The sequence below is a fragment of the Pieris rapae genome, chromosome 12 (assembly GCF_905147795.1).
Source record: "Pieris rapae chromosome 12, ilPieRapa1.1, whole genome shotgun sequence".
NCBI classification, from domain to species: Eukaryota; Metazoa; Arthropoda; class Insecta; order Lepidoptera; family Pieridae; genus Pieris; species Pieris rapae.
In genome coordinates this window covers 2,243,909-2,270,299 of record NC_059520.1, presented here as the reverse complement: position 1 = coordinate 2,270,299, position 26,391 = coordinate 2,243,909, and the positions used below count along the sequence as shown (strand labels likewise).

The following is a 26,391-nucleotide window of genomic DNA, read 5'->3' as shown; positions in this document are numbered from 1 at the left end:
TAATTTGTGCACCGTGGGATGCATTTTTAATTAGACTTAATATTTATGTTATATTAAAAGTTGGTAATGCTTGGGCACAGTTGACGATGAGTCACTCAATTATAATTTGTATTGCACGACGCTATTCTAAATTTAAAATTGTGTTGTTCTTGAAAGACCGGCAACGCACATGCGACCTTCTGGCAATGTAAGTGGCCATCGGCGGCTGTATCAAGTGATCCTCCGTAAACGTTTGCCTTCTCATAAAATAATAAAAAATCTGCCACAGTTCAAAATTAGTTTTCTGTTTATCCGTTTTTATTTATTTTTATCATTATTTCTACGTTCAACAATATTGTAAATACTTAATATTTGTGTATTTTTGAGTCAACGTTTGTTTGTACGGAGTAATAATAAAGATATACCTTTTATATACCTACCTTTTATTCCATTAGTACTTGAAAAAATGACGGCTTACTTTTGTGGCATACTGAAACGCCTTTCAAAATAATTTCTACCCGAGCTAAGATAGCTTTGCTCGGAGTTAATCCAATTCAGCACTTATTACTTACTTAGAAACCAAAGATTATTATGAATCTTTGGGCGTTTTAATTTGGGCTTTTGGCTGAGTTAAACGATTGGTTTGACTTGATTGGTTGGATTTGAAAAAAAATTGTTGTTTAAAATTAAACATAAAATATTTTAAATTTTAAACAACATTTTTTTTTATTGTTCCTCAAATTTTTACATCAATAAATGAGTATGAGACAACCCCCGTAAGTAGTCAAGAAACACTTGTGTTGGGGTTGACTTGCTACTTCCCTTATCAATACAAATTCTAAAAAGAATAGCTTAACAAGAGATCGATGGCGATTCTCGTATTACTTCTCGCTATTGCACAAAGAGTCATATAGGCAAATTTGCGTATATTTCAATATTTTTACTGGCCCCTAGTGTAAATCTTTTTGAATTGAACCCCGTTTCACCTTCGAGTTCTCCCATCGGCACTAATAAGCCCACAAAATCTTATCATTTATGATATACCATAAAATCTTTAATTTCTGTTTAATGATAAAGCAATAAACTTGCATGATTGATTTGGTTAATTATCGTAAATAATATTCTTTTTATTGTTGATTAGTTATTTTGATCATGCGGACTTTGATGCCAGGATTTGTGAGTAATTACATTAATTTAATAAGTCCTTAAACTTAATATGGTTTCATATTAATTTAAAAATTCAGCTGCTTTTTATTTTATTAGATGTAAATTATTGTACAGAGGAGATATCATCAACCAAGAAAATAATACTGAATTCTAAATTGAATTATAAGTAAGTATTGAGTTCAATATTAAGCTAATATTGAAATTTTATCCTTCTTACAATCTTAGAAGGGTAAAAGTCATCGCCAGGTAACCACATATGTAAGAAGTAAAATGTATTAGAAAACATACGAAGTCAATCACAGTAGTTTTTATATATATATATATATAGGGGTCCTAGTGCTATAAGGATTTTTAGGGAAATATCAAAAAGGTTAGACGACATCCCAGGAAACCGAAAAGCTGACAAACAATTAGTCTAGCCATTCAAAGTGGGAACGCTGCCAGTATCTTCGGAACCTAAAGGGACTCCTTTTAATAATATATTTTACTTATTAAATTTTAAGGTTAGTTATTAGGGATATTAAAATTAACTACAATTATCACTAAGAATTATCAATAAACTATGTCTATGCTATAGGTTTTGCCATCACAGTTGTTATTAAGCAATATGCTCCGCCGATGTCACATTTATTTTCTAATTAAATTACTGTTTTCTAGCTCTGAGCTATATGCGCAGAGCTATTGTCATACTAACTTTATTTAAGTGATTAATAAATCAGTATATTTCCTTCAAAACGAGATAATTTCAGTCGTTATAAAAACGTGGTGAAAATATTCACCGAAATAAAAGGTCTGTTTATAACATTATTTTCTAAATAAGACAACGAAAGTATATACACAATACATTTATTTTGAAGTTTACAATATCTAGTAAGAAATAATTATTTAAAAACTGAATTTTCGACATCATGTAGTGGACATTTGCAAGGAAGCATACGCATAAATTAGGTTTGTGGTTCGAACCAACGTTAGGGTCCTTCAAGAAAAAAGCGTACATATTATTAAAAGGCCGGCAACGCACTCGCGAGACCTCTAGCATCGAGAGTGTCCATGGGCGGCGGTATCACTTAAGGTGAGGTTACTTGCTCAGGTGAGCCTCCTGCCCGTTTGCCCCCTGTTGTATAAAAAAAAACAAATAGTCCACTGATATTAAAAACATCTCAAGTTTGTACAACGCTTTGGTTAGAAGTATGTTACAATATATCTCGTCTGTTGGGGCACCGAACGAAGCTAGTACAGTGGAACCTCCATAGCTTGAATGCACAGATTATCTCAATTCAAAGATATGGCGCTAACTGAATGCTGTCGATATATTTACATGTTCGCAGAGTGAATTTACATGAACGATATTGTGTATATTATGTGTTTAATATTATATATTTTATTTTTTCTCGACATTATCGTATTGGCATATAAGGATAATTTAAGTATTTCTGAAAATAAATACATATTTTTTTTAGCGTTTCAGAACACAATAAAACTCAGCTATTACTAAAAACAAAACGTAGAACGGTTTTGGTTATAAATAGCGATGCAACACTGCGAAGTAAATATCCAAAGAAAACGACAAGTTTATTATACCAGGACTTTGATGACGATGGAAAAATGCTTAACTCATTTTATATGTACAATCTGGATGATGTCTCTGAGTTCTTCCGAGTTTTCCTTGATACAGAAATATGTAATGTTGTATGTAGAGGCGGTGAAGGTATCAGCCAATAAGTGATGCTAAAAGATCTGGGCTATTGATGGAATCTTGTATGTTCTGAAAAATAAAGAATAATACCTGCAGCTGAGTTTCATCAACGGACGTCGAGGCAAAATACGAAATTCCACCCCGTATCACCTCGACGTCCGTCATTCCACTACTGAGCGTTTTAAGGAATTTTGCCTGCTGCCCACTGAATTATTTCCCTTTCACTAGTGCTGAACAGGCTACTTCCAATTAATTTGCTATATTTGTTTTACAATAAGTATTGTTTGATAATTTACTATTTTAAAAGAGCACCGAGAGTTTTTATGCCGGCTTTTTCTCTCGGCCCTTTGTCTTCTTTGCCGATGAGTAGGGATGCCTACAGGTTCAAATTTAATGACGTGGAATATGTGATACCTGTCTATGTTATGTTCCATGATAAACGTATTTTTTTATTTATAATATTTATTCCATTTATAATAGTGAGCAGTGTTGATCTAGTGGCTTCAACGTGCGACTCTCATACCTGAGTAGTAGGGATTCACGGGTTCTGCCTCAAGAGGCAGAACCCGTGAATCCCCGCGTGGGTGGTCAATATCAGCGTCACGGTATGACACGAAACTAAAAAAAAAAAAAAAAAAAGTTTGGTCTCTTTCCCCACTAAACAGACCGTGCTGAGTCGATAGCACTCACTCCCGAAGCGATATTTCTCTCTGTTTCGAAGTTAGGTTTTGCTATACGTTGCAAATTAATCGATTTACTAATCACCTCATAATAAGAATGTAACGTCTCGTCCAAATCCTCATTTACTAATCACCGAGTCAGTTTCGTATCCATAATTAGCAAATTACCATGCGCATTTACCTGCAAATGCACCAGGACAGATGGGAAAAGGATTTACTGAACATTAAAAATATGATTTCCGTGTTTTATGTGTTTATTTGCATTATGTTACAATACAACTTTACTAGTGCCATGTCATTTCTTGGTGAGTCATACGAAAAATTTCTGAGGTAATCTTCTAAGCTGAAACCCCAGAACTTGTAGTACAAATATACTACACAATACTCTCCACAAAAGGCAGAATAGATGTCCTGAACGCTAGCTGTATTATAGCTCCATACCCGACAATTTCTTCTTAAAAAATCCGCTATTACTCTAATAGGTTTACGTCCAAATGAATCAAAATATTCTCCAACTTTTTCGTGGTTGATATGAATAGCTACCCAATGAGATCCTGGTTGTGAGTCAGGGTCGAGATTGCATATAATAAATATGGGTAAGTGTACGTGCATTGGTAGGCGATTCGAGGGGTACACGCTATACTGGATGCTGGGATGTATTTTATGGAGACTCATTTGCAGGTTTAATGTATTCATTTTAACTCCAACGCGTTTGACCTTCTACTCTTTGTATTTAACAAAAACGGAAAGGACCCTTGAGAATCACGTTGTGCTTACTTAGCAATTTAATACTGTCTTCGAAAACTATCGGAAGTTTATCAGAGCGAATTCGCAAAAGCGACATTAAATCCATAACTGTTAAGATACTTGTATATTTAGAAATAAATAGATCTGCTTACGTTCAATATTTATTCATGATTTGACAAACTTACAATATTTAAAAAATTACACAAACACGGATAAAATCATTACATTACTTATTGTACATACGTTATATGACTGTTGTATTATTAACAAGTTTGGTATAAAAAATAAAAACATTTTGATTACAATATACTATGATAAGAAATAACAATTATTTTAGTATTCAGAGAAACTTATTTTATATCAAAACATGACTTAAAATGAGTAGACATACTTTTATGATTGCATTAATTATGACAGATTCACATAATACTTTCTCTTTTCATAAAATACAAAAGTAGAAAAGTTGCAACGGAATGTAACAAAAATGAGATTCTGTAGTTGAAATATTATTATATTATCCCATACATTTTCAGATAATGAATCAGTCATACATAATAAAAACTTACAAAATGTGATGTATCCTAACTTTAGTGACAAAAAATAGCATTTTTTTTTTTTACCATTATGTTTGGCGGTTAAATAGAAGCAACATTTACTAATAAAATGTATTAAAATAGACAGAAATTATAATAACATAGGGTAGGAGAAAGTAAATTAGATATTTAATTATAAACTATAAATTCTTGTTAAACAATAAAAATATTAACAGGATTAATGAAGATCTAAAACAATAACAATACTTGTCTTTTTAGTAATAAAAAATCAAAATTGTTATACAATTATAAGAAGAAACTAAAAAAAATTAAATACTATTACCTATTTTAACACCAACAATAAGATTTTAAATTTACATGTTGTCATTAATAAATATTTATCCTAACTATAATTTTTTCAGAACTTTACAATTACTTTTTTTACAATTTAAAGCTAGTCATTTGTCAGGTTATAATTTTTATGATACATTGAATTCCTAATTACCCTAAGACCATAACTTTGATTACACTACTTATTTATTAATATTATGATACATTTATATATGATACAATTATAAATCTTAAATAATCCATAATACTAGTATTGGAATCTGTAATTAATTATTAACCATAAATATATTTATGTTGTGTTGTATAGATCTCTTGAAATCCTATAAGTAATTAAAATGTCATAGAACATAGACAAATCGAAAAGTGTATGTAGATAAAACTCATGTGCGTATTCTAAAATATTTTATCTGGATTTTTTGGAGTTTAAATTATGTAGGTACTGATTTCGAATAAGCCTCTTAGACCTTTAATGTGAATAGTAGAAAAATAATAGCAATAGGTGAACAAACAGTCTACTAGTAATAAATAAGACGCAAATGTTGACGATTTGTTAACACAAAAATAATCACATAATCTGGAGTTCCTCTTAGAGTGAAATAATATAGTTTTATACACTTAATTAGTTCTTATAGTGTTTTAATGCCATCCACCAAATTAAAACTTACACAAACTACAAGGTACATACGCGAATGTAAATACAGATATTAGTTTTATAAACTGTTCTATTAAACTGGCATTATTACATGAGTTACGTTTAATTTTGACAAAACTTTTGCTGGAAGTATGTACGAAATTTGTCTAAGTAATTTACTTTTTGAGGGATTCATTATTTACTGATAAAATTTCTTCCAAATATTTAGAAGAAATCTTTGTATTGTAGGTAGTAAAAAAACTTAATGTTTTGAAGCATATAAAAATAATACTAATTCTTTTGTGAAATCCTTCAGTGTATATATTTCAAATTATTTTAACTTTATTGAAAGGTGTATGTATTATATGTATAACAATCTAAAAATAATCAAAGAAATACAAACAATTATTTCATTTAGGTTTGAAGTGCCACAAGTATTAATCATCATTTTTTAAATATATAGCAAACGAGCCTGCGGAACGTCCAGTAAGGGACGACTCGATTTATTTTTATATGTTATAGTAAAATTAAAAAAAGACAAATACCTTCCACAAAAACTGCATAATATACTTTAAAATCTTGTAATTGTCTAGAGGTAGCTTTTCGAGAATCAATATTTTCACCTTTCTTGCCTTCCTAGGTATTACCCAGGCTGAAAATATAAATTAAATACATTCCTTTAATTATGACCAACTTCATTAAAATTAGATTATCAATTCTACTCCTGTTTTGTACATATATTTTCTGTTAAGGAAAACTAATATTTTTATGCCAAGACAGAAAAATAGTTGTTTCCTAGAACTTTAGGACGAAACACGAGAGTAGTTTATTATTTTATATGAGTAAATATATTTTAGGGATTAACCTTAGCTTTATAGTATATACAAGTAAATACACAAATATACTAAACATGTATTTAGTAAAATCTGTAGTACATTTTAATCACATATTATTGAATTTTCCATCTATGAGTTTTATTCACTAATTGATTTAAATAAACTCGGTTATCATGTTATAAAAATGTAACAGATTTTAATGTATTGAAAACTACAAATAAATTTACTTAAAATATGCATAGATAACCCGCAAATTCTTATACCCACTAAGTACAATGATATTATGATAGTATGTTCATAATACAAAAAACAAATTTTATTATTTCAGAAATAAATAACATAAAAAACCAATATTTATATTTACTAACCTTCATATTTGCTAACTACGTCATATTTTAAAGATTTTAAAGTATATTATGCAGTTTTTGTGGAAGGTATTTGTCTTTTTTTAATTTTACTATAACATATAAAAATAAATCGAGTCGTCCCTTACTGGACGTTCCGCAGGCTCGTTTGCTATATATTTAAAAAATGATGATTAATACTTGTGGCACTTCAAACCTAAATGAAATAATTGTTTGTATTTCTTTGATTATTTTTAGATTGTTATACATATAATACATACACCTTTCAATAAAGTTAAAATAATTTGAAATATATACACTGAAGGATTTCACAAAAGAATTAGTATTATTTTTATATGCTTCAAAACATTAAGTTTTTTTACTACCTACAATACAAAGATTTCTTCTAAATATTTGGAAGAAATTTTATCAGTAAATAATGAATCCCTCAAAAAGTAAATTACTTAGACAAATTTCGTACATACTTCCAGCAAAAGTTTTGTCAAAATTAAACGTAACTCATGTAATAATGCCAGTTTAATAGAACAGTTTATAAAACTAATATCTGTATTTACATTCGCGTATGTACCTTGTAGTTTGTGTAAGTTTTAATTTGGTGGATGGCATTAAAACACTATAAGAACTAATTAAGTGTATAAAACTATATTATTTCACTCTAAGAGGAACTCCAGATTATGTGATTATTTTTGTGTTAACAAATCGTCAACATTTGCGTCTTATTTATTACTAGTAGACTGTTTGTTCACCTATTGCTATTATTTTTCTACTATTCACATTAAAGGTCTAAGAGGCTTATTCGAAATCAGTACCTACATAATTTAAACTCCAAAAAATTCAGATAAAATATTTTAGAATACGCACATGAGTTTTATCTACATACACTTTTCGATTTGTCTATGTTCTATGACATTTTAATTACTTATAGGATTTCAAGAGATCTATACAACACAACATAAATATATTTATGGTTAATAATTAATTACAGATTCCAATACTAGTATTATGGATTATTTAAGATTTATAATTGTATCATATATAAATGTATCATAATATTAATAAATAAGTAGTGTAATCAAAGTTATGGTCTTAGGGTAATTAGGAATTCAATGTATCATAAAAATTATAACCTGACAAATGACTAGCTTTAAATTGTAAAAAAAGTAATTGTAAAGTTCTGAAAAAATTATAGTTAGGATAAATATTTATTAATGACAACATGTAAATTTAAAATCTTATTGTTGGTGTTAAAATAGGTAATAGTATTTAATTTTTTTTAGTTTCTTCTTATAATTGTATAACAATTTTGATTTTTTATTACTAAAAAGACAAGTATTGTTATTGTTTTAGATCTTCATTAATCCTGTTAATATTTTTATTGTTTAACAAGAATTTATAGTTTATAATTAAATATCTAATTTACTTTCTCCTACCCTATGTTATTATAATTTCTGTCTATTTTAATACATTTTATTAGTAAATGTTGCTTCTATTTAACCGCCAAACATAATGGTAAAAAAAAAAAAATGCTATTTTTTGTCACTAAAGTTAGGATACATCACATTTTGTAAGTTTTTATTATGTATGACTGATTCATTATCTGAAAATGTATGGGATAATATAATAATATTTCAACTACAGAATCTCATTTTTGTTACATTCCGTTGCAACTTTTCTACTTTTGTATTTTATGAAAAGAGAAAGTATTATGTGAATCTGTCATAATTAATGCAATCATAAAAGTATGTCTACTCATTTTAAGTCATGTTTTGATATAAAATAAGTTTCTCTGAATACTAAAATAATTGTTATTTCTTATCATAGTATATTGTAATCAAAATGTTTTTATTTTTTATACCAAACTTGTTAATAATACAACAGTCATATAACGTATGTACAATAAGTAATGTAATGATTTTATCCGTGTTTGTGTAATTTTTTAAATATTGTAAGTTTGTCAAATCATGAATAAATATTGAACGTAAGCAGATCTATTTATTTCTAAATATACAAGTATCTTAACAGTTATGGATTTAATGTCGCTTTTGCGAATTCGCTCTGATAAACTTCCGATAGTTTTCGAAGACAGTATTAAATTGCTAAGTAAGCACAACGTGATTCTCAAGGGTCCTTTCCGTTTTTGTTAAATACAAAGAGTAGAAGGTCAAACGCGTTGGAGTTAAAATGAATACATTAAACCTGCAAATGAGTCTCCATAAAATACATCCCAGCATCCAGTATAGCGTGTACCCCTCGAATCGCCTACCAATGCACGTACACTTACCCACATTTATTATATGCAATCTCGACCCTGACTCACAACCAGGATCTCATTGGGTAGCTATTCATATCAACCACGAAAAAGTTGGAGAATATTTTGATTCATTTGGACGTAAACCTATTAGAGTAATAGCGGATTTTTTAAGAAGAAATTGTCGGGTATGGAGCTATAATACAGCTAGCGTTCAGGACATCTATTCTGCCTTTTGTGGAGAGTATTGTGTAGTATATTTGTACTACAAGTTCTGGGGTTTCAGCTTAGAAGATTACCTCAGAAATTTTTCGTATGACTCACCAAGAAATGACATGGCACTAGTAAAGTTGTATTGTAACATAATGCAAATAAACACATAAAACACGGAAATCATATTTTTAATGTTCAGTAAATCCTTTTCCCATCTGTCCTGGTGCATTTGCAGGTAAATGCGCATGGTAATTTGCTAATTATGGATACGAAACTGACTCGGTGATTAGTAAATGAGGATTTGGACGAGACGTTACATTCTTATTATGAGGTGATTAGTAAATCGATTAATTTGCAACGTATAGCAAAACCTAACTTCGAAACAGAGAGAAATATCGCTTCGGGAGTGAGTGCTATCGACTCAGCACGGTCTGTTTAGTGGGGAAAGAGACCAAACTTTTTTTTTTTTTTTTAGTTTCGTGTCATACCGTGACGCTGATATTGACCACCCACGCGGGGATTCACGGGTTCTGCCTCTTGAGGCAGAACCCGTGAATCCCTACTACTTACCTGAGGTCGAAGGTTCGATCCCCGGCTGTGCACCAATGGAGTTTTATTTTATGTGCGCATTTAACATTTGCTCGAACGGTGTAGGAAAACATCGCGAGGAAACCGACACGTCTTAGACCCAAAAAGTCGACGACGTGTGTCAGGCACTGGAGGCTGATCACCTATTTTCCTATTAGATTTGAAAAATGATTATAAAACAGATTCAGAAATCTGAGGCCAGGGCCTAAAGAGGTTGTAGCGCCACTGATTTATCCATACTATAATATAATAATATTATAAAGAGGAAAGGTTTGATTTTTTGTTTGTTTGTATGAATTGAATAGGCTCCGAAACTACTTGGCAGATTTAAAAATTCTCTCACTGTTGGAAAGCTACATCATTCCTGAGTGACATAGGCTATATTTCATTTCCAAAAAAATAGGCATCCTTACTAAAATTACGATAACATTAACATTTGTTTATTATTTGATACAATTCTAACAGATGGCGCTGAGTTAAAGGTAGTTTAGTTTAGGTCCGTGTCGTGGTACCAACGTTTCACATAAGTTCTCCTACGGTTTCCCTTGATTAATTTACTACTATGTAATATAACAAAAACCTTAGCCACAGCAACGCTTGGCCGACTCTGCTAGTTTATTTATAAGAGCGTTCCAATTCGTAAAAACCGGAAATACACTTGCGAGCCCTCTGGCAATGTAAGGGTCTGTGAGCAGCAGATGAGCCATATACACGTTTTTCCCCCTCTTAATAAAGCAGCTAATATTATAACAAGATTCTTACGCTACCTAAAATTACTCTCCCTGTGGTAGAATAGCCATGAAGAGTAAGTAATAATAATACATGTTTTATTTATTCTACATGTGTGTCTATTTATTTCTAGTTAATTTAATTAAACGTCTATTACTAAAGAATAAGAGCAAATAGTATACTAACCTCATTAAAAGGTTGAAATAACAAATGTGATTCTGTCGTTGATTCAGTGGACTCGGTTTCGTAACTAGGGGTAGTAGTATCGTCCATCTCAGTTTCGCCTGTGGTAATTTCAGTATTTTCATAGTCTTCTGTTGTAAAGCTCTCAGTATCATTTGTTAGTGTTGGATCTTTTCCAATGTTTTCAAAATTTGAAAGCCTTAAAATCATGATCAACTTTATATGTAATTTAAATTAATTATTATAGATTCTATTTCCGTAATTTACTGCCAGTTCTTGAATATAGGGTGTAGAACGGAACTGGAAAAAAACTCTCCGAAAAACCTCAAACAAAAACTTTTTTATCACTGTTTTTACCATTTCATCACATGTTCAAGCAGATGTTATAATTAAATAAGAAACAGTAAAGTTACATTGACAAGAATTGCCATAAAAAATACGTAAAAACAGGGGGAAATCCGTACATCAGATTATATATATAACGGATTAAATATGATCGACCTTTGAACTCACATCAAACTGCATTGTCATTATCTAAAGATAATTGATACGCTCTTTACTTTATACATTAAGTACACATACGAGTAGAAGAAACATTACTAATCAAATCAAATCAAAATACCTTTATTCATATAGGTAAACATGTACACTTATGAACGTCAAGAAAAACAAATTTAATTAATTGTAAATTTACATTTACAACCAGTTCGCAAGGATTAGGATCATTTAAGTATTCGTCACATTTATAAAAGGCTTTATTAATTAATTTACTTTTAACAAGGGCTTTACAGAATTTATGCTGAACAATAATACTTACAATTAGATTTATTTACATACAATTCAAAACAAATAACATAATACATAAAAATATATCTTATAACTAACCTTAAAATTTAATTATTAAAAAATATTATTAAAAGGAGTCCCTTTAGGCAAGGTTCCGAAGATACTAGCAGCGTTCCCCCTTTGAATTGCTAGACTAATTCTTTGTGCGAGGTAGCTGCCAGCTCTTCGTTCTCCTGTGATGTCGACTAACCTTTTTGATAATTCCCTAAAAAGCCTTAACGCGCTAGGACCCCACGGACCAAGGGTCTCGACACCGAATGGGACAAAATCATATTCAGAGCCTAGACCCCTGTATTTGCAGACTTTTGCTTTTTCAGCCGCATCACAAGCCGCACCAGCTCTCTTGTTAGTTCCATGAAGATTGGAAGGGGCCAGTGTGTCTGAACAGGTGGCATCCCATACCAAAACCCGACCCATCTTCCATGGAATCAAACTCATACCGTCCGGTCTCTTGCTATCGTCTCTAGCAATTCCAGTCGGCTCAAGTAGACTTGGCACGTTGACGGTGGCAAGGGACCGACGTATGATATCGTTGAGTGCGGCATGTCTCGAGAAGCGGCCAGCACTTTTTTGACATGATAGTCCGTGATGTCCTAGTTTGTCGACATCACTGCCACAGGGGCATGTATGAGGAGCGCAGACCGGAACCCCAAGCCGCAGACAGGTTGCGATTCGGAGCGTGTCAGGTTCAAGAAAAGTTCCTGTATTTGACGAAGGGTAAGCGTGAAGCCAATAGCCGGCCTCATGCGTACCCACGGCCAAAAGCCTAGCACGTGCTGTACCTGTACTACGGCTCAAAAGATTGTCATAAGTCATTTTAATGTCTATGTCGTCCCAGCTCCTCTGTGAATTTAGAGAAAATGGAAAATTTTGACCTGGGCATCCAATTAAGAAAGCGTTTCTAGCTTCTTCCAAGCCAGCAATCTCAAAGTTTGAAGGGGATGCCTTAAAAATGAACAATAAATTGTATGGTTATGTATAAAATGTGGGTATGGTTGAACAAATTTTGTAGAGTATTCATTATTTACTTACAACAGCGAGTCGTCACTTTTTATATTCAGGGTTGGCACACTGCGAATTTTCTTAAATGAAAATTCTGGAGCCGCAAAACAACAGATCAGATAGCTTAGGCATATAAGTATGTGCATCTGAAATGGAACAAATTACTCACTGATAACACAGACATAATAACAATAAAAAAAATAGTAATCGATAGTAATAACAGGAGAAAAGACGAATATATATAGAAGAATTCAAATCGTTAAAAACAAAAGCCAATTCAAAATTTTTGAAAAATGAATTTTAAAGTAACATCGAGAACTCTTTTAAAAATTGGCAGTTTTTTTTACCAGTTGCCAAAAAAGTATTTCCGAACTAAATAAACGAGTTCGAAGGGCCCTGGCCCTTTAAGAAAAACGCGTACCTATTCCAAAAGGCCGTAAATGCACTAGCGACCCGTCGGCCATTCACAGTGTCCATGGTCAGCGGTATCACTTAACATCAGATGAGCCTTTTACCCTCTTTTTTATGCCTAGTATGTATGTAGAACGATCGGGACTAGGTTACCAAAAAAAAAAAATATTGTTTTAAGTTTCTAGGTTGTTCACCTTCTATAAAAAAGTCTATGTTTGCTTACATTTGCCCTATGGCTGATTGGAAATGTTACAAGATGAGCTCATAAGGTCAACCAAACCATACTGTAAGCATCATAATGTCAATGTAAACTAACCTTTTTTCCTTATATAAAAATGTGTACTTACATTAAATAATCCCTTCATTTTGGTTTATATCAAAAGCTTTGTTTTAAATTTTATTTTTTCCGTTCTTGAACCTTCGTGCTTACTAACTGAGTAGCAGTTTATTATGATGCTCGGTTTGTATGTGTACTATCTAAAAAACTAAGAACGTGTTTTTGTCGATTTACTCAAGGATTTGGTGTTCCGTAATGAAAAAATTATACAGTGTTTTTTAATGTATTTTTAAAATACTGTCGTGTCTCCAGGACTTAAGCCACCAACTATGATGGATCACATGGTTTTTATCGATCAGTTTCAAGGCTCTGTCTACTAAGTCGAATAAAGTCCGATTGGGTGTTGGGATCGTTACAAATCAAAGCCGTTAGAAATCCCACTTATCAATTAAACGTTATTTATTTTTACACATGACATTTGTAAAAAATATGGAAAATAATAATTTTATAAATCAGTTTCAAATTGATGATGCGTGATCAGAAATCACGATGTGTTTTTGTTTATTATTTCCGCTTGAATGAGCAATTTATATTGTAGGTACAACAGGTAATTCTACGAATGTTCAATATTATATTGAGATTAGTAAACAACTTCAATAATATAAATGATAGGTATTTTTTGATATTTGGAATAAAACTAATTTATTGTATTAAATTAATAATTATTAGAAATCAAACAGCTTTTTACTGAATTAAAAATAGCTTCGTATATAAACGATACAAATATTTTACTAAAGTTAAATTTTACTATTTTGTGTAGAATCGTTTAGGTTTGCGTAAAAGGCGAAAAAAAATTCCTTGTTTATAAAAATAAAAATTTATTGCTACAGTTAAGGTGGGGAATTAGCCGATAAGAGAAGCAACGACGCCAGGGGGTATAGCACCTCCTGGTCCCTGCTCGATTGTTGGTTGATAGCCTTTATCATCAGCTACGTATGTCACGGTGTAGGTAACGCCATCTGGGCCAACCCAGGTGTAGGATCCCCTGACAGAGATAGCCTCGTCATCGGTTCCAGCATTCTTCAATTCCCCTTGTTCTTCCTTTTTGGTGCCATCACTTTGTTCTAAGCTGGAGATATGAGAATAACATTAATATAGGTTTTACATTCAAAACAACACAAATCCTAATATACTAATCTTCTGCATAAAATTGCTCAATAATCAATTATTCAATAATCATATTTTACAAATTTGCAAGAAATATTTATTTAAATAAAGCTTAAAGCTTAATTTTTTCGCTTTTACCGACTTTGCTTCTATACATTAAATAGTTAAACATAATTAAATTTATATAAGAGAATAATATTCAAATGTGTTGCGAAAATATTTATTTTAAGAAACAACATTTACCTAGAGTTGTTCATACAGTTGAAAATCACTTTTATCTTATATTAATAAAAAATGCACTCGCAACAAAAACTTCGTATTCAAATTTAAATCACTAACACATACACACAAACAAAAGCGTCTTTTACAAACAAAATTATATGCAAAATACTCACGCAAATCTGTAAGTGCCGAGCCCATCATTTTCAGTATCGAAGCGAAGAATCTGTACTTCTTGTGGGTTTGCGCTAGGCACCTGTCTTTGAGCTTGGGGCGCAGCCGACACCACCACGACTAAACCGAGTACCACCAACTGAAATCACAGTTTTCATAAAAATCACAGACCTAAAAATCACAGTTAAAATCACTTCACAATTCACTGTTATAAACCAACCAATTTCATGATTCCTGTGCGATCTTCACTTGCAATGTGCTAACTTGATAAAGCTTAACGCTTATTATATACTTTTCTGAATATTCTATTACAACACATATTATTAGGCGTACAACTGACTCGTTAAAATGTTTTGTATGTGACCGCTCCTATACCGAAGGTAACGTTGAGGACATGATGGGTATGTGTCGCAATATCTTAAATTTGCATACCTGAGATAACTACTATGATTGACTGTAATTATAGGTGCAATTACAATTATAGATTCATTTATGGTTTTATTATGAATTTGCTTAAATTCGCTAACAAAAACTTAGTGAATACAAATTAATCAATTCTTGAATAGAAGCAAGCTTTAAATAGTGAAAAGCATTATGTCGCGTCTTGTCTGTTATTGAACAAAATTTTTTTAACCTAACATTAGTTAAGTTTTTCAATAATTAGGAACGCATTCATCATACAGTTAAAGACGATACAATTTAAACGTCAGTTTTGCTAATAATAATGAGCCCTTTAGTTTTTGATACACTCATATATTGTATCATAACATTATTGTTTCCAATAATGTAATAATTCTTTATAGATAACAGGTGCAGTGGCGTAGCTACCTTGTGCGGAAGTTCCTGGTGTCACCCCATTGAAAGAAAAAAGCAAAAAATTTTATCTTTTTTTTTATATAGAAGAGGGGGAAAACGGGCAGGACGCTTAACTTAACCTGATGTTAAGTGATACCGCCGCCCATGGAGACTCTCAATGCCAGAGGGCTCGCGAGTGAGCGAAAATTAGTACGCTCTTTTCTTGAAGGACCCTAAGTCGAATTAGAATTTATGTGAACATCGCTCAAATAGCCACCGAAGAAAACTATTTTTTAGTGATGCAAATCAAATGATTGATTAACTAGACACATCTAATAACTATTTAGTTATAAGATGTTAAATACAAAACGGATTGACCTTTTAAGATTTACAATTTAAAAGCCGCATCGCCCTTTAATGAATGTCAGTTGAATTTTTGAGTAGAATATTTGATTGGCATTTTAATCTTTGAGAACTAAATTCCTACGTACTTAAGTAAGAATTTTAATATGTAATCGTTCATTGTCTGGTGGCTATGCGAGCTTTATATACCTGAGTTTTGGGTTCGATTCTCTTTAAAAACGTCAGTGTGTGAGACGTTTTGTCTGATACGCACTAAAACAGTGTATCATATAAGCCTGTTCTTATATACACAATATATATATTATTTAAAGACTTTATATGTAGTAATGGTTGTTTGGTAGTTTGTTAAAACTCAAAGAGATTGTAAAAAGGGATATACATACTTACTCTCTACTATAATCTTTAATATAAAAAAAATTACTGCCAGTTCTTCTCTTCCGTTCTACGCCCTTGATTTGAGAACTGGCAGTAAATGTAAAATTAGAAGCATTTAATGTTATTTCTTTTTTGACGTTCATAAGTGTACACAGTATGTTACCTGCATGAATAAATTATTTTTGAATTTGTTAATGTAATATGGGAGAAAATAAAAAAAATATTATTATTTTTATGTCATATGATAAAAAGAACATCATCATGATCATCAGCCTCATCCTCCGGCGGCCTCCTCTATTTTCCTCCAGTACACCCGGTACTGGCGTCTCTATATCCAGAAGCCAATCTCGTTGACGACATTGGCTCGTAGATAAAAAACAAACAAGCTTTGTCAAATTTCAACTCGAAAATGGTCTTGGAAGCATCAATTAGTGTTCATAAAACTCATGGTAATAATAAAAAGCTTCGCAAAGAGTTATAATTGCAACGCCAATAGAAAACAAATTTAATCTTTAAATTATTTATATTGTTCCAGACTTAGACAAGACATCTCAAATTGATATGACAGTTTTCAGAAAAACATTCAAATGAAATGTAAATTATGTGATAAATGAGAATTTATGTTTGTTATTTATTTTTATTTGTAGTAAAGTAGTTTTTAGTTTAAATTTGTAGTAGTGAGGTTTTAAGGTACTTGCTTGAACCAAAGACAAATTATAATATTATTTAAATGTTATTCTATGAGGATCTCTTAACGTGTGAACGTAAATCTCTTCCTAACTCTTCTTATCAATGAATGCGAGGAAATGAATTGGGCATTTCATAATATATAGTAATTTAGATAAATTAAATATATTATACATACATATTCATATAATTTTTACAATATTATTGAATTAGTCATAAAAATAATTTTATAAATTAAAACATTGCGTTATAAATATATAGTATAGTGGATATTTATTCGTTGAGCGTGGAAAGCACTAGCTCTGATGTCATCCGTACTATCTACCAGGCGCCATATTATAAAAAGATAAATTATATTTTTTAAGAAGATAATTATTAGGAATTTGTAATTGCATCATACAGGTTACGTTTGTTTTCATTTCCTCTTTGATTATAAAAAATCTAAAGGTCATTCAACTCAATTAAGTCTATTGTGTACAAGTGCAACGTGTAAATTAAAATGTTATCGAAATAAGTATTGTAGTAAGTATTTATTAAAACCTAAACATAGCAATCAAATATACAGTATTTACAATTTAATTAAACAACATAGTAATAATAAAATAATTAAAAAATTATAAAAAGAAAATTAAAACAAATTTAAAAGTTTTGACTTAACTTGAACTTTTAATTAGCACCTGTTAAGTTGAACCCAAGCGCCAAGGAGCCAAGATGCCCAAGAGTCTCTAGTCACTCTCTTGAGAGATTTATATTTTATATGCTTATTTAGATATCATTGAAATATACCAGCGATATTTTTAATAATACTAAATTTGTTATTAATTTCATATTTTTAATAATTAAAAATTAGCATTATAGAAAATATAAATCGTACACAATTTGTTTCTTTTTACAATTAATTGTGTAAAACAATATTTATTTGCCATTGAAAAACCAACGATTTCGTAACCTCTAATTCTCAAATAGTTCGTGGATATAGTATAACTTGGAGTAGTGTTGGTCTAGTGGGTCGTACGTTCGATCCCCGGCTGTGCTGTGGAACAATGAACCAATGGAATTTTTGTCAATGTTGTAATTAAAGTCAATATCATGTATTCAGTGATAATTCTCTAACTTCGCTTGGAAGTTTGTAGTAAAACGAATACAATTTCCATGTAAAGGGTGGTTTTTCTTCTATAGGCACGAGAATATATTAATAGATATTCTCGTGCCTCAGAGAATTTGGGATGTTGAAAGTTATTGCCTTCATTCTGTTAGACCAAGGGATAGCCGATTTCCCCCCGACTACTCCTACTATCATCCTTCCTTATCCTACCTACATGACATCATTTGTCATAAACACGGAAAATAAATTCTTATACTCCTTACTAATTTGTAAAGCAAAGTGTAGTTTTTGCATATCAACGTATGTAAATATAGAAAATAAAGTCGTGTTAGTGACACCACTTTTATCTTTTATCTGGACAGATTGTAGTTATCTGTTTTTTGGTGGATTCTTCTCTTCTCCTAATAGCAGAATAAGTAATCTTTTACATTATAAAAACGGATAAGTTATTAAGGATTTATAAGGATAAGTATTCGTAAAATTACAGGTGCCATCTGTTGGCACAACTACGTATCATTTATTTTTAGGTAAATGAGGATATGCATTGATATCTCTGCAGCAGCCTATTCCACGCGGTCGATCGACGAGCGAGGAAAACTCACTTATTACGTCTCGATTCATGGTTGTGGAAACTTTCATTTGACATACTAACGATCCGATAGACTCTCCACCGCCCAAGGTCTCGACGGAAGCAGAAGTAATATCCACCCCTAAACTCCTGTTACATTCTATTATGTCAATGTTTATGCCGTGTTATACCTATATATCTATTTAATTGTTGTGTGCTTAATCTTTCGGTGAAATAATAATGGATTCATATGTTATTGCAGACTATCTTATGTTTGGATTCATACTCTGTTATGAAATTTTCAAAGTATCACGAAGATGTTAGACAATACTTAGTCTTACAATATGTTTAAAAATACCATAAAACACAAATTTTCAGCCAATAGTTGAAGGGTTGTTGAAATAATCAATAATATATTATTATATACATTTATTTACTTATACTAAGCAGAATAGGTACATAAATATTATGTACAGATCCCTGAGTATTTTGCTATTAAATAATAAGTCTTATTTATCCAAGGAGAGAAGCAACCACGCCTGGAGGGATGGCACCGCCTGGTCCCTGTTCTATTTGTGGCTGGAAGCCGTTCTCATCAGCTATGTAGGTTACAACGTAGGTGACACCATCAGGTCCTACCCAGGAGTACTGACCTTGAACAACAAGGCTCTCGTTTTCAGTGCCTTGGTTTTTTAACTGTCCCCGTTCTTCATGTTTGGAACCGTCTGAGAGCTCCCATCTAAAAAGATACGGTTTCTTAGTATCATTAAATTACTTTGATCATATCGCCTGTCGCCAACCAGATAAACTGGACAACGTGATTGTTGCCCGGAAAGTTGAAGGCTAAAGACTTTGGGGCAACAAGTCACGATATTTTTTTTGGTCTTCCCAAATTGGCAGGTATTACTAGCAGGGCAGAAAATACAGTGACATAACCTGCACCAAAGAAGAATACGACAAAAAAAATACAATAATATCTACAAGCGAAAAAAACTACATTAATATGCAATTTGCGACTATATAAAAAAATAAATGCGAATTTATAAAACAAAATTACTTTTATTTTTTATAAAATATATTGCTAAAGTAATACCTCGTTTTTTATTGCATCAAAATGTCAAAACTGTTATTATTTACCCTTTTTCGCATTCCTCTACTACTTTATTAAAAAAAAACAACTGTTAATGTCCTAACTCTTCCATGTATATGGGTCATGTTTTATTTTGTTTGTATCATATAGTTATATTAGTGAAATCTATTGTGGACATCCAATGTGTTTAAATTTTATGTTTTATTTAACTTTATTTTATTTGTAAAGATCTATCTGTTTTGTTTCCAAATAAATAAATAAAACAAAGACATATTGGCCATGTATTGGCGTTATCCAGTGATGTTTGTATTATAGTTGATTTCTAAATACATAATAAACTTACGCATAGCCGTATGATCCCAATCCAGCATTGTCAGAATCATATCGCAGGACCTGTACATCCTGAAGGTTCTGTGGAGCGCACGAGGCAGCCGCGACCAAGGCAAGAACAACAAACTGAAATTCAAACGTATCTTATTAATCACACTGTGTTCTGTCTATATGGAAATATGTTTTCTAACACAAATGCTCTGATGTCGGTACTTCACTACACTAAAAGATCCATAAATCACACTGACCAGTCTCATTTTTCCTTTTGATTCGTCTAGCTTCTTCAAAGAGTACTTGTTGTGTGAGATGGCTGCGCGTTCAAAGGTCTTATATATGAAGATATTTCTATTTCAACACTGCGGACCAGTCGGCGCGCTTGTTATAATACGTTCGCCAAAACATCGTCTGTCAACTCATGTTGACACAAAGTTATTGTTGTGTGTGTCTTAGGTAATAGGATTACAAATGTCAATGTTAATAACCAATACAAAGAGTAATTTATTACATGTTAGACAAAGTTATTAAACGATTAAGAGATTTGTTCAACGCGATCTTTAATTGCTGTTTCGAAATTTACTTTCACAAGTAAGTGATATTTATGCTACTGATGTGATTAATCGATATTTATTCATTACTAAAAATAAATCAATGGCGCTAGAACCTCTTTAGGTTTTGGCCTCGGATTTCTGAATCTGTTTCATGATCATTTTTAAATCTAATAGGCAAGTAGGTGATCAGCCTCCAGTGCCTGACACACGCCGTCAACCTTTTGGGTCTAAGACATGTCGATTTCCTCGCGTTTTTCTTCACCGTTCGAGCAAATATAGATGTGCACATAGAAAGAAAGTCAAAACATCTAACATTCGCTCGATCGGGGAACGAAAACACCGTGAGACTTGGCTTGTTTTAGATTCAAAGTATCAAACGGTGGGTCAGGCACAGGAGGCTGATCTACTTGTCTATTAGATGGAGAAATAATCAAGAAATATGAAGCCTAGACCTCAAAAAAGTTTGTAGTGCAAAAAAGTTGATTTATTAATTATTATTATATACGCATATTTGCGCTCAGTATATAGAAAAGTATTTGTATACTAAGATTTGGACACATGCACAAACGGACATGACTCGGAAGAGTGTTATTTTAGCATATAAATATTTACAACACTTTGAATGATATCTATTACAATACAAATAAAAAATAATGCATTGGTGGATACATATTTCTGTTAACCAATGTGTTTAACAAATGTGTTTTGACCCGTTTTCACCCGGAAGAGTACTTTTGTTGAAACCATCATATTAATTAACTGTAACTGTTATCTTCATGAGAACTTGATTAGTGGTAATTAAGGCTTTAATAAATGTGCGTATAGCAATAAAATCATGTAACAAGGCGTTGTGAAAATTCCAGAAATGTACTATAATCAAATGCAACAAAATTTCAAAATAATTAATACAAAGTAATGTAAAGTATGAGGGGCAAGAAAATCGGCGTGGCAGTCATGTAAACTACTGTAAGTCTTATTTGCGTGTCATTTAGGCCGATAGGTCACATGTCACTGAATATCAGGCGGGATTTTGGCCAAACGTCTGGCCATTTCTATGGGAAATAACAATCGGCGTGGCGGTCATGTAAACTAATGTAAGTCTTATTTGCGTGTCATTGAGGCATTTGGACAAGTGTGACCACTGATGGGTCGCATCTGACTGAACATCGGGTGGGATTGTGACCAAACGTCTGTCCAGTTCTGTGGGAAAAAACAATTGGCGTGGCAGTCATGTGAGCTCTTATTAGAAAATGCAAGTCTTATTTGTATGTCCTCGTATCCGTGTGATACGCCTCATCCCACTTAATAGAAGATAGGATTGTGGCTAGTTCTGTATACAAAAACTCATTAATTTACAAAACAAAAATACTTTAAGGGCCTGTTTCACATTGTCCAGATAAGTTCCAAATAAGCTATTTATTACTTATTTGTAGGATAAACAGTATTTTTGCGTTTCACGACTGTCAGATAGTGCTATACGTCATGAAATGCGAAGTATCTTATTCGGAACTTTTATCTTTAGAATAATTTATGTGTTTCATAGCTATTTGGTACTTTATCCATACATTGTGAAACAGGCCCTAAGTATTATATCTTTTATTTATCTAAAATAAACTTAAACGTCATCTTATCAACATTGCGATCTAGCATCCCACAACGTTTCTCTTTCTGCACAAAATATACACAGACTATTTACATAATAGATAAATAAACTAGAGGCACTACAGGCCTTGGTAGTGATCACAGATCTCTTTCTCTTCTCGCTAACGAAGTTTTCGCCTAAGACACGCGTAGTAAAGTTTTCACACAAGTTTGATTTTACTGAGCTCATAGAAAACCTAAGCCCAAACGGGGTACGAACTCATGACCCCAGAGTTAAAAGTTAAACATTCAACATAATCCAAGCAGTACACTTTCATATACAACTTTACCAATTTTAACCTGACGACGTGATGCAAGGAATGAAGAAAGTATCATATAGCCGCTTCTAACTTGTGTCTTTATTTTTCTGTGTTTTTTTTATAGAACAGGGGGCAAACGGGCAGGAGGCTCACCTGATGTTAAGTGATACCGCCGCCCATGGACACTCTCAATGCCAGAGGGCTCGCGAGTGCATTGCCTGCCTTTTAAGAATTGGTACGCTCTTTTCTTGATGGACCCTAAGTCGAATTGGTTCGGAAATACATTGTAATACAGTGGGCAGCTGGTAATATTATTGTTTAGCCTATAAGCTCATCCAAAACACAAACTCCACAATATTAGACTAGAAGGTAAAAATTTTGCTTCTTCAAGGTCAACAGTTTAGGTAATTGTACGGTTAATGTTAATCGAATTAGTATTTCGACAATTTTAAGTATATGCCTATTAGAGAACTCATCAAACGAATTGCATATTAAATTCTCGAAAGGTTGTGGGAACATTGTAACAAGGCCGTACTGGAGATGATTTTGATTACAGTTGTTAATGACAGGTAAATAAAGTTCACAAAGAATGTATTGAAGGATACTTGAGAAAGGTTAAGGTGATATTTTAGATTATGGAAAAACTTAAATCAAGGATTAATTTAGGTAGTAAATATAAGTGCAGAGTACTTGCTAGCGTAGGTACTGGTAGTTCGTTTCTGGCGAAACAATGTATCGGGTTGGCTATATGATTGCTTGCACCTGTAAGTTCGTACAATTTTGTTTTATATGTAATTAAACTGTAAGTGAATTCTTGAAACATAACATCATATACACTTTCGTTGTAACGCATCGAAACATATCGTTATTAAACGTATTAATATTTTATTAAATTAAAGACAATTTTTTCAGTAGAGTTGTACTCTAAAACGTAATATTCGATTTATCGACCGCCTCTCTGGTGATTGATGACAGACAAATCAGAATTCTTACTTAAGCCAAATTATCATTTAAGTCGACTTGTTGAAGAACTACCGAACTGTGGAATCGTTTCCCGGTGGGGATCTTCCTTAGAAATACGACCTCCAACTGTTCCTACTAAGAGTACACTCCACCATCAAAGGTCGGCAAACCACCCACAAAATACTATCCATATAAAAAAACAGATTTAATTGTGTGTCAAGTGATAAGTTGCTTCAGAGAAGTTGTGTGTATATTTTGATTTTCCAAATTTTTTATGGTTTCGCTGTTATAATCAATCTTATTTTTGTTAAGTTTCGATATGTAATTTTAATTTTGAAGGTATTTTTACAAGGCATAAACAAGATAAACTTGGATATTTTTGAAAACATAGTTTTTTTTATTATATTTATTATTTATGAAACTATAAAAGCATTATTTTTTCGTACGACTGCATACTGATGTCCGCAAACCTACTAGATCAAATATTGAAGGGAACACTATGTTTCTTAAAAATTTTACATAACGAAAGATTAATCGACTGATTGAGGCGTAATTAAACTTATCAAGTTAAAACTTCGCTGATTCGTTTTGTATAGATTTTCAAAAACCTATAATAATTACAAATAGTTAGTAAATAATAATCTATAAGGTCAATAATTGCACAATTTGAAAATTATACTCAACTCTGTCGTAAAGGTTTAGTTAACATTCATATTGGTCGTTACGTCAGAGAATGTTGAACCGATGCCATGCGCATGACCTCCGACACCCTGTCTTCCTATTTTGGGTCAATCTTGATATTTCGTTGTTCTCTTAAATAATATTTTATGAGTAAACCTAGTTTCGTGTTTCAAGTTATATTAGTAACAGCTAAGTATTTTTAAAAACGACAGCATATTTTTATACGCTGAATCAACAGTAATTTCTATAAAATGTAAAACAAAACATTTAAAATTAAGTAAAATAATATTTATTGTTTTGATATGCCTATTAATAAAAGTATTATTTTTTATTAACACTTCGTTGCGTACAGAAATATAATGCAAATAAACAGTGAATAGGAAAATTTATTGAAGCTTAATTACATAGTTTATTTTAAAAAAAATTCAAAAATAAAATACAGAAGGCAGAATGTGTCTATTTTATGTTGTACCAGAAATAGAAAAATATTTTGTGATTATTACTACTTTAATATATATACAACTATATAACCAAGTCAAAACTGGATTTTTTGAAGCCTAACAGATATTTGGATATTATTATACATAGTTTGGTGACATAATTGCACAATGTCATTCGAGTTATGTAAAATGTTTGTCTAAAATCTCGCAGGTCAAGTTCATATAGTTGCTATTTGGTAAACTCGTAAAAACCAAATGAGTGTAGTCCAAATATTTCCACTAACAAATATATCTTATACATACACTCTGGAACGATGAGTTGAAGAGGATCACATGCACAGGGAGTGGTGGGAGTTTCTTGTTTATCTATACTAATATTATAAAGAGGAAAGGTTTGATTTTTTGTTTGTTTGTTTGTATGAATTGAATAGGCTCCGAAACTACTTGGCAGATTTGAAAAATTCTTTCACTGTTGGAAAGCTACATCATTCCTGAGTGACATAGGCTATATTTCATTTTCAAAAAAAATAGGCATCCTTACTAAAATTACGATAACATTAACATTTGTTTATTATTTGATACAATTCTAACAGATGGCGCTGAGTTAAAGGTAGTTTAGTTTAGGTCCGTGTCGTGGTACCAACGTTTCACATAAGTTCTCCTACGGTTTCCCTTGATTAATTTACTACTATGTAATATAACAAAAACCTTAGCCACAGCAACGCTTGGCCGAGTCTGCTAGTGTCTAATACATTAGGTCGCAATAGTTTTTTTATATTATTTTCGAGGCCAAACTTTGTTTTCCCGTGTCTGCAAGTGCAGCATATACATTAATTAAGATAAAAGTATATTGATATATAAAAGTCAAAAACGAATAACGAAGGATATTTTGACAAAGCGAATCGTACATGCTAGAATATGTAAGGCACTTGGGGAATTATAAACGATGATATGATTAGGTTATATTACATATTTTTTTATGATGTAATATGTTAGCATTTTCACTTTATATTTAGGTTTCATTTTCTGTATTATTTTTATCTTTAATTCATGTTATTGTATTATATGTAATATAATTAAGTAAACTTATACAATTTTTTATCGAGCACAACTATCAGATCTCATTACATCAGAAATTGATTTTTCTTCGCATTTTTTTCCTGTAACTCTTAAAAATATCTACCAGTTGTTTTCTTACTTACATTATGATACTTTCTTTTTAAAAATAGAATTTTATGTGATGCATAGCATCTGCATAGAACTGCCAAATATTTTAAAATTTTCGTACCTTTGACATTGCTTCACCATATTATTTGGACTATAAACTCGTATTAAGAGAAAAAAAAGTTTCTTTTTTTTTCAAATTCTAACGTTAGCATATCAGTGTTCTCATGTAAGTGACTAATGTCTATTATGAGAATAAATGTCTTTAAATCTAAAAAATCTATAATATATCTTAGTCCTAAGCCATACAAAACAAATTCCAATTTTAAAAATTTCAGA

General features: G+C 31.7%; 3 protein-coding genes across 3 annotated transcripts; all 3 read right to left on the bottom strand.

Annotated features, from left to right (window-relative positions):
- Positions 1-2,732: 2,732 nt before the first annotated feature.
- On the bottom strand, positions 2,733-13,570 carry LOC111001673. Its single transcript, XM_045630457.1, has 4 exons — positions 13,553-13,570; positions 12,825-12,940; positions 10,950-11,145; positions 2,733-2,911 (listed from the first exon to the last, which is right to left on the bottom strand). Exons 1-4 carry the CDS (start codon positions 13,568-13,570, stop codon positions 2,858-2,860), a joined length of 384 nt encoding a protein of 127 aa, XP_045486413.1. The 3' UTR covers positions 2,733-2,857.
- A 770-nt stretch (positions 13,571-14,340) lies between these two features.
- LOC111001670 (endocuticle structural glycoprotein SgAbd-5) lies at positions 14,341-15,385 on the bottom strand. Its single transcript, XM_022271655.2, has 3 exons — positions 15,263-15,385; positions 15,045-15,181; positions 14,341-14,611 (listed from the first exon to the last, which is right to left on the bottom strand). The coding sequence occupies exons 1-3, from the start codon at positions 15,269-15,271 to the stop codon at positions 14,386-14,388; spliced, it is 372 nt and encodes a 123-aa protein (XP_022127347.1). The 5' UTR covers positions 15,272-15,385; the 3' UTR covers positions 14,341-14,385.
- Positions 15,386-19,349: 3,964 nt separating this feature from the next.
- Positions 19,350-20,731, bottom strand: LOC111001671 (endocuticle structural glycoprotein ABD-5-like). Its single transcript, XM_022271657.2, has 3 exons — positions 20,604-20,731; positions 20,369-20,481; positions 19,350-19,674 (listed from the first exon to the last, which is right to left on the bottom strand). Exons 1-3 carry the CDS (start codon positions 20,610-20,612, stop codon positions 19,449-19,451), a joined length of 348 nt encoding a protein of 115 aa, XP_022127349.1. The 5' UTR covers positions 20,613-20,731; the 3' UTR covers positions 19,350-19,448.
- Positions 20,732-26,391: the final 5,660 nt, after the last annotated feature.

Coding starts and splice junctions, on each gene's coding strand:
- LOC111001673 (XM_045630457.1), bottom strand. Junction 11,146..12,824: donor AAAAGTGACGACTCGCTGTT/GTAAGTAAATAA, acceptor CATGATTTTAAG/GCTTTCAAATTTTGAAAACA. Junction 2,912..10,949: donor TATTTCAACCTTTTAATGAG/GTTAGTATACTA, acceptor TTTATTTTTCAG/AACATACAAGATTCCATCAA.
- LOC111001670 (XM_022271655.2), bottom strand. Junction 14,612..15,044: donor CTCGGCACTTACAGATTTGC/GTGAGTATTTTG, acceptor TCATATCTCCAG/CTTAGAACAAAGTGATGGCA.
- LOC111001671 (XM_022271657.2), bottom strand. Junction 19,675..20,368: donor TTGGGATCATACGGCTATGC/GTAAGTTTATTA, acceptor GTATCTTTTTAG/ATGGGAGCTCTCAGACGGTT.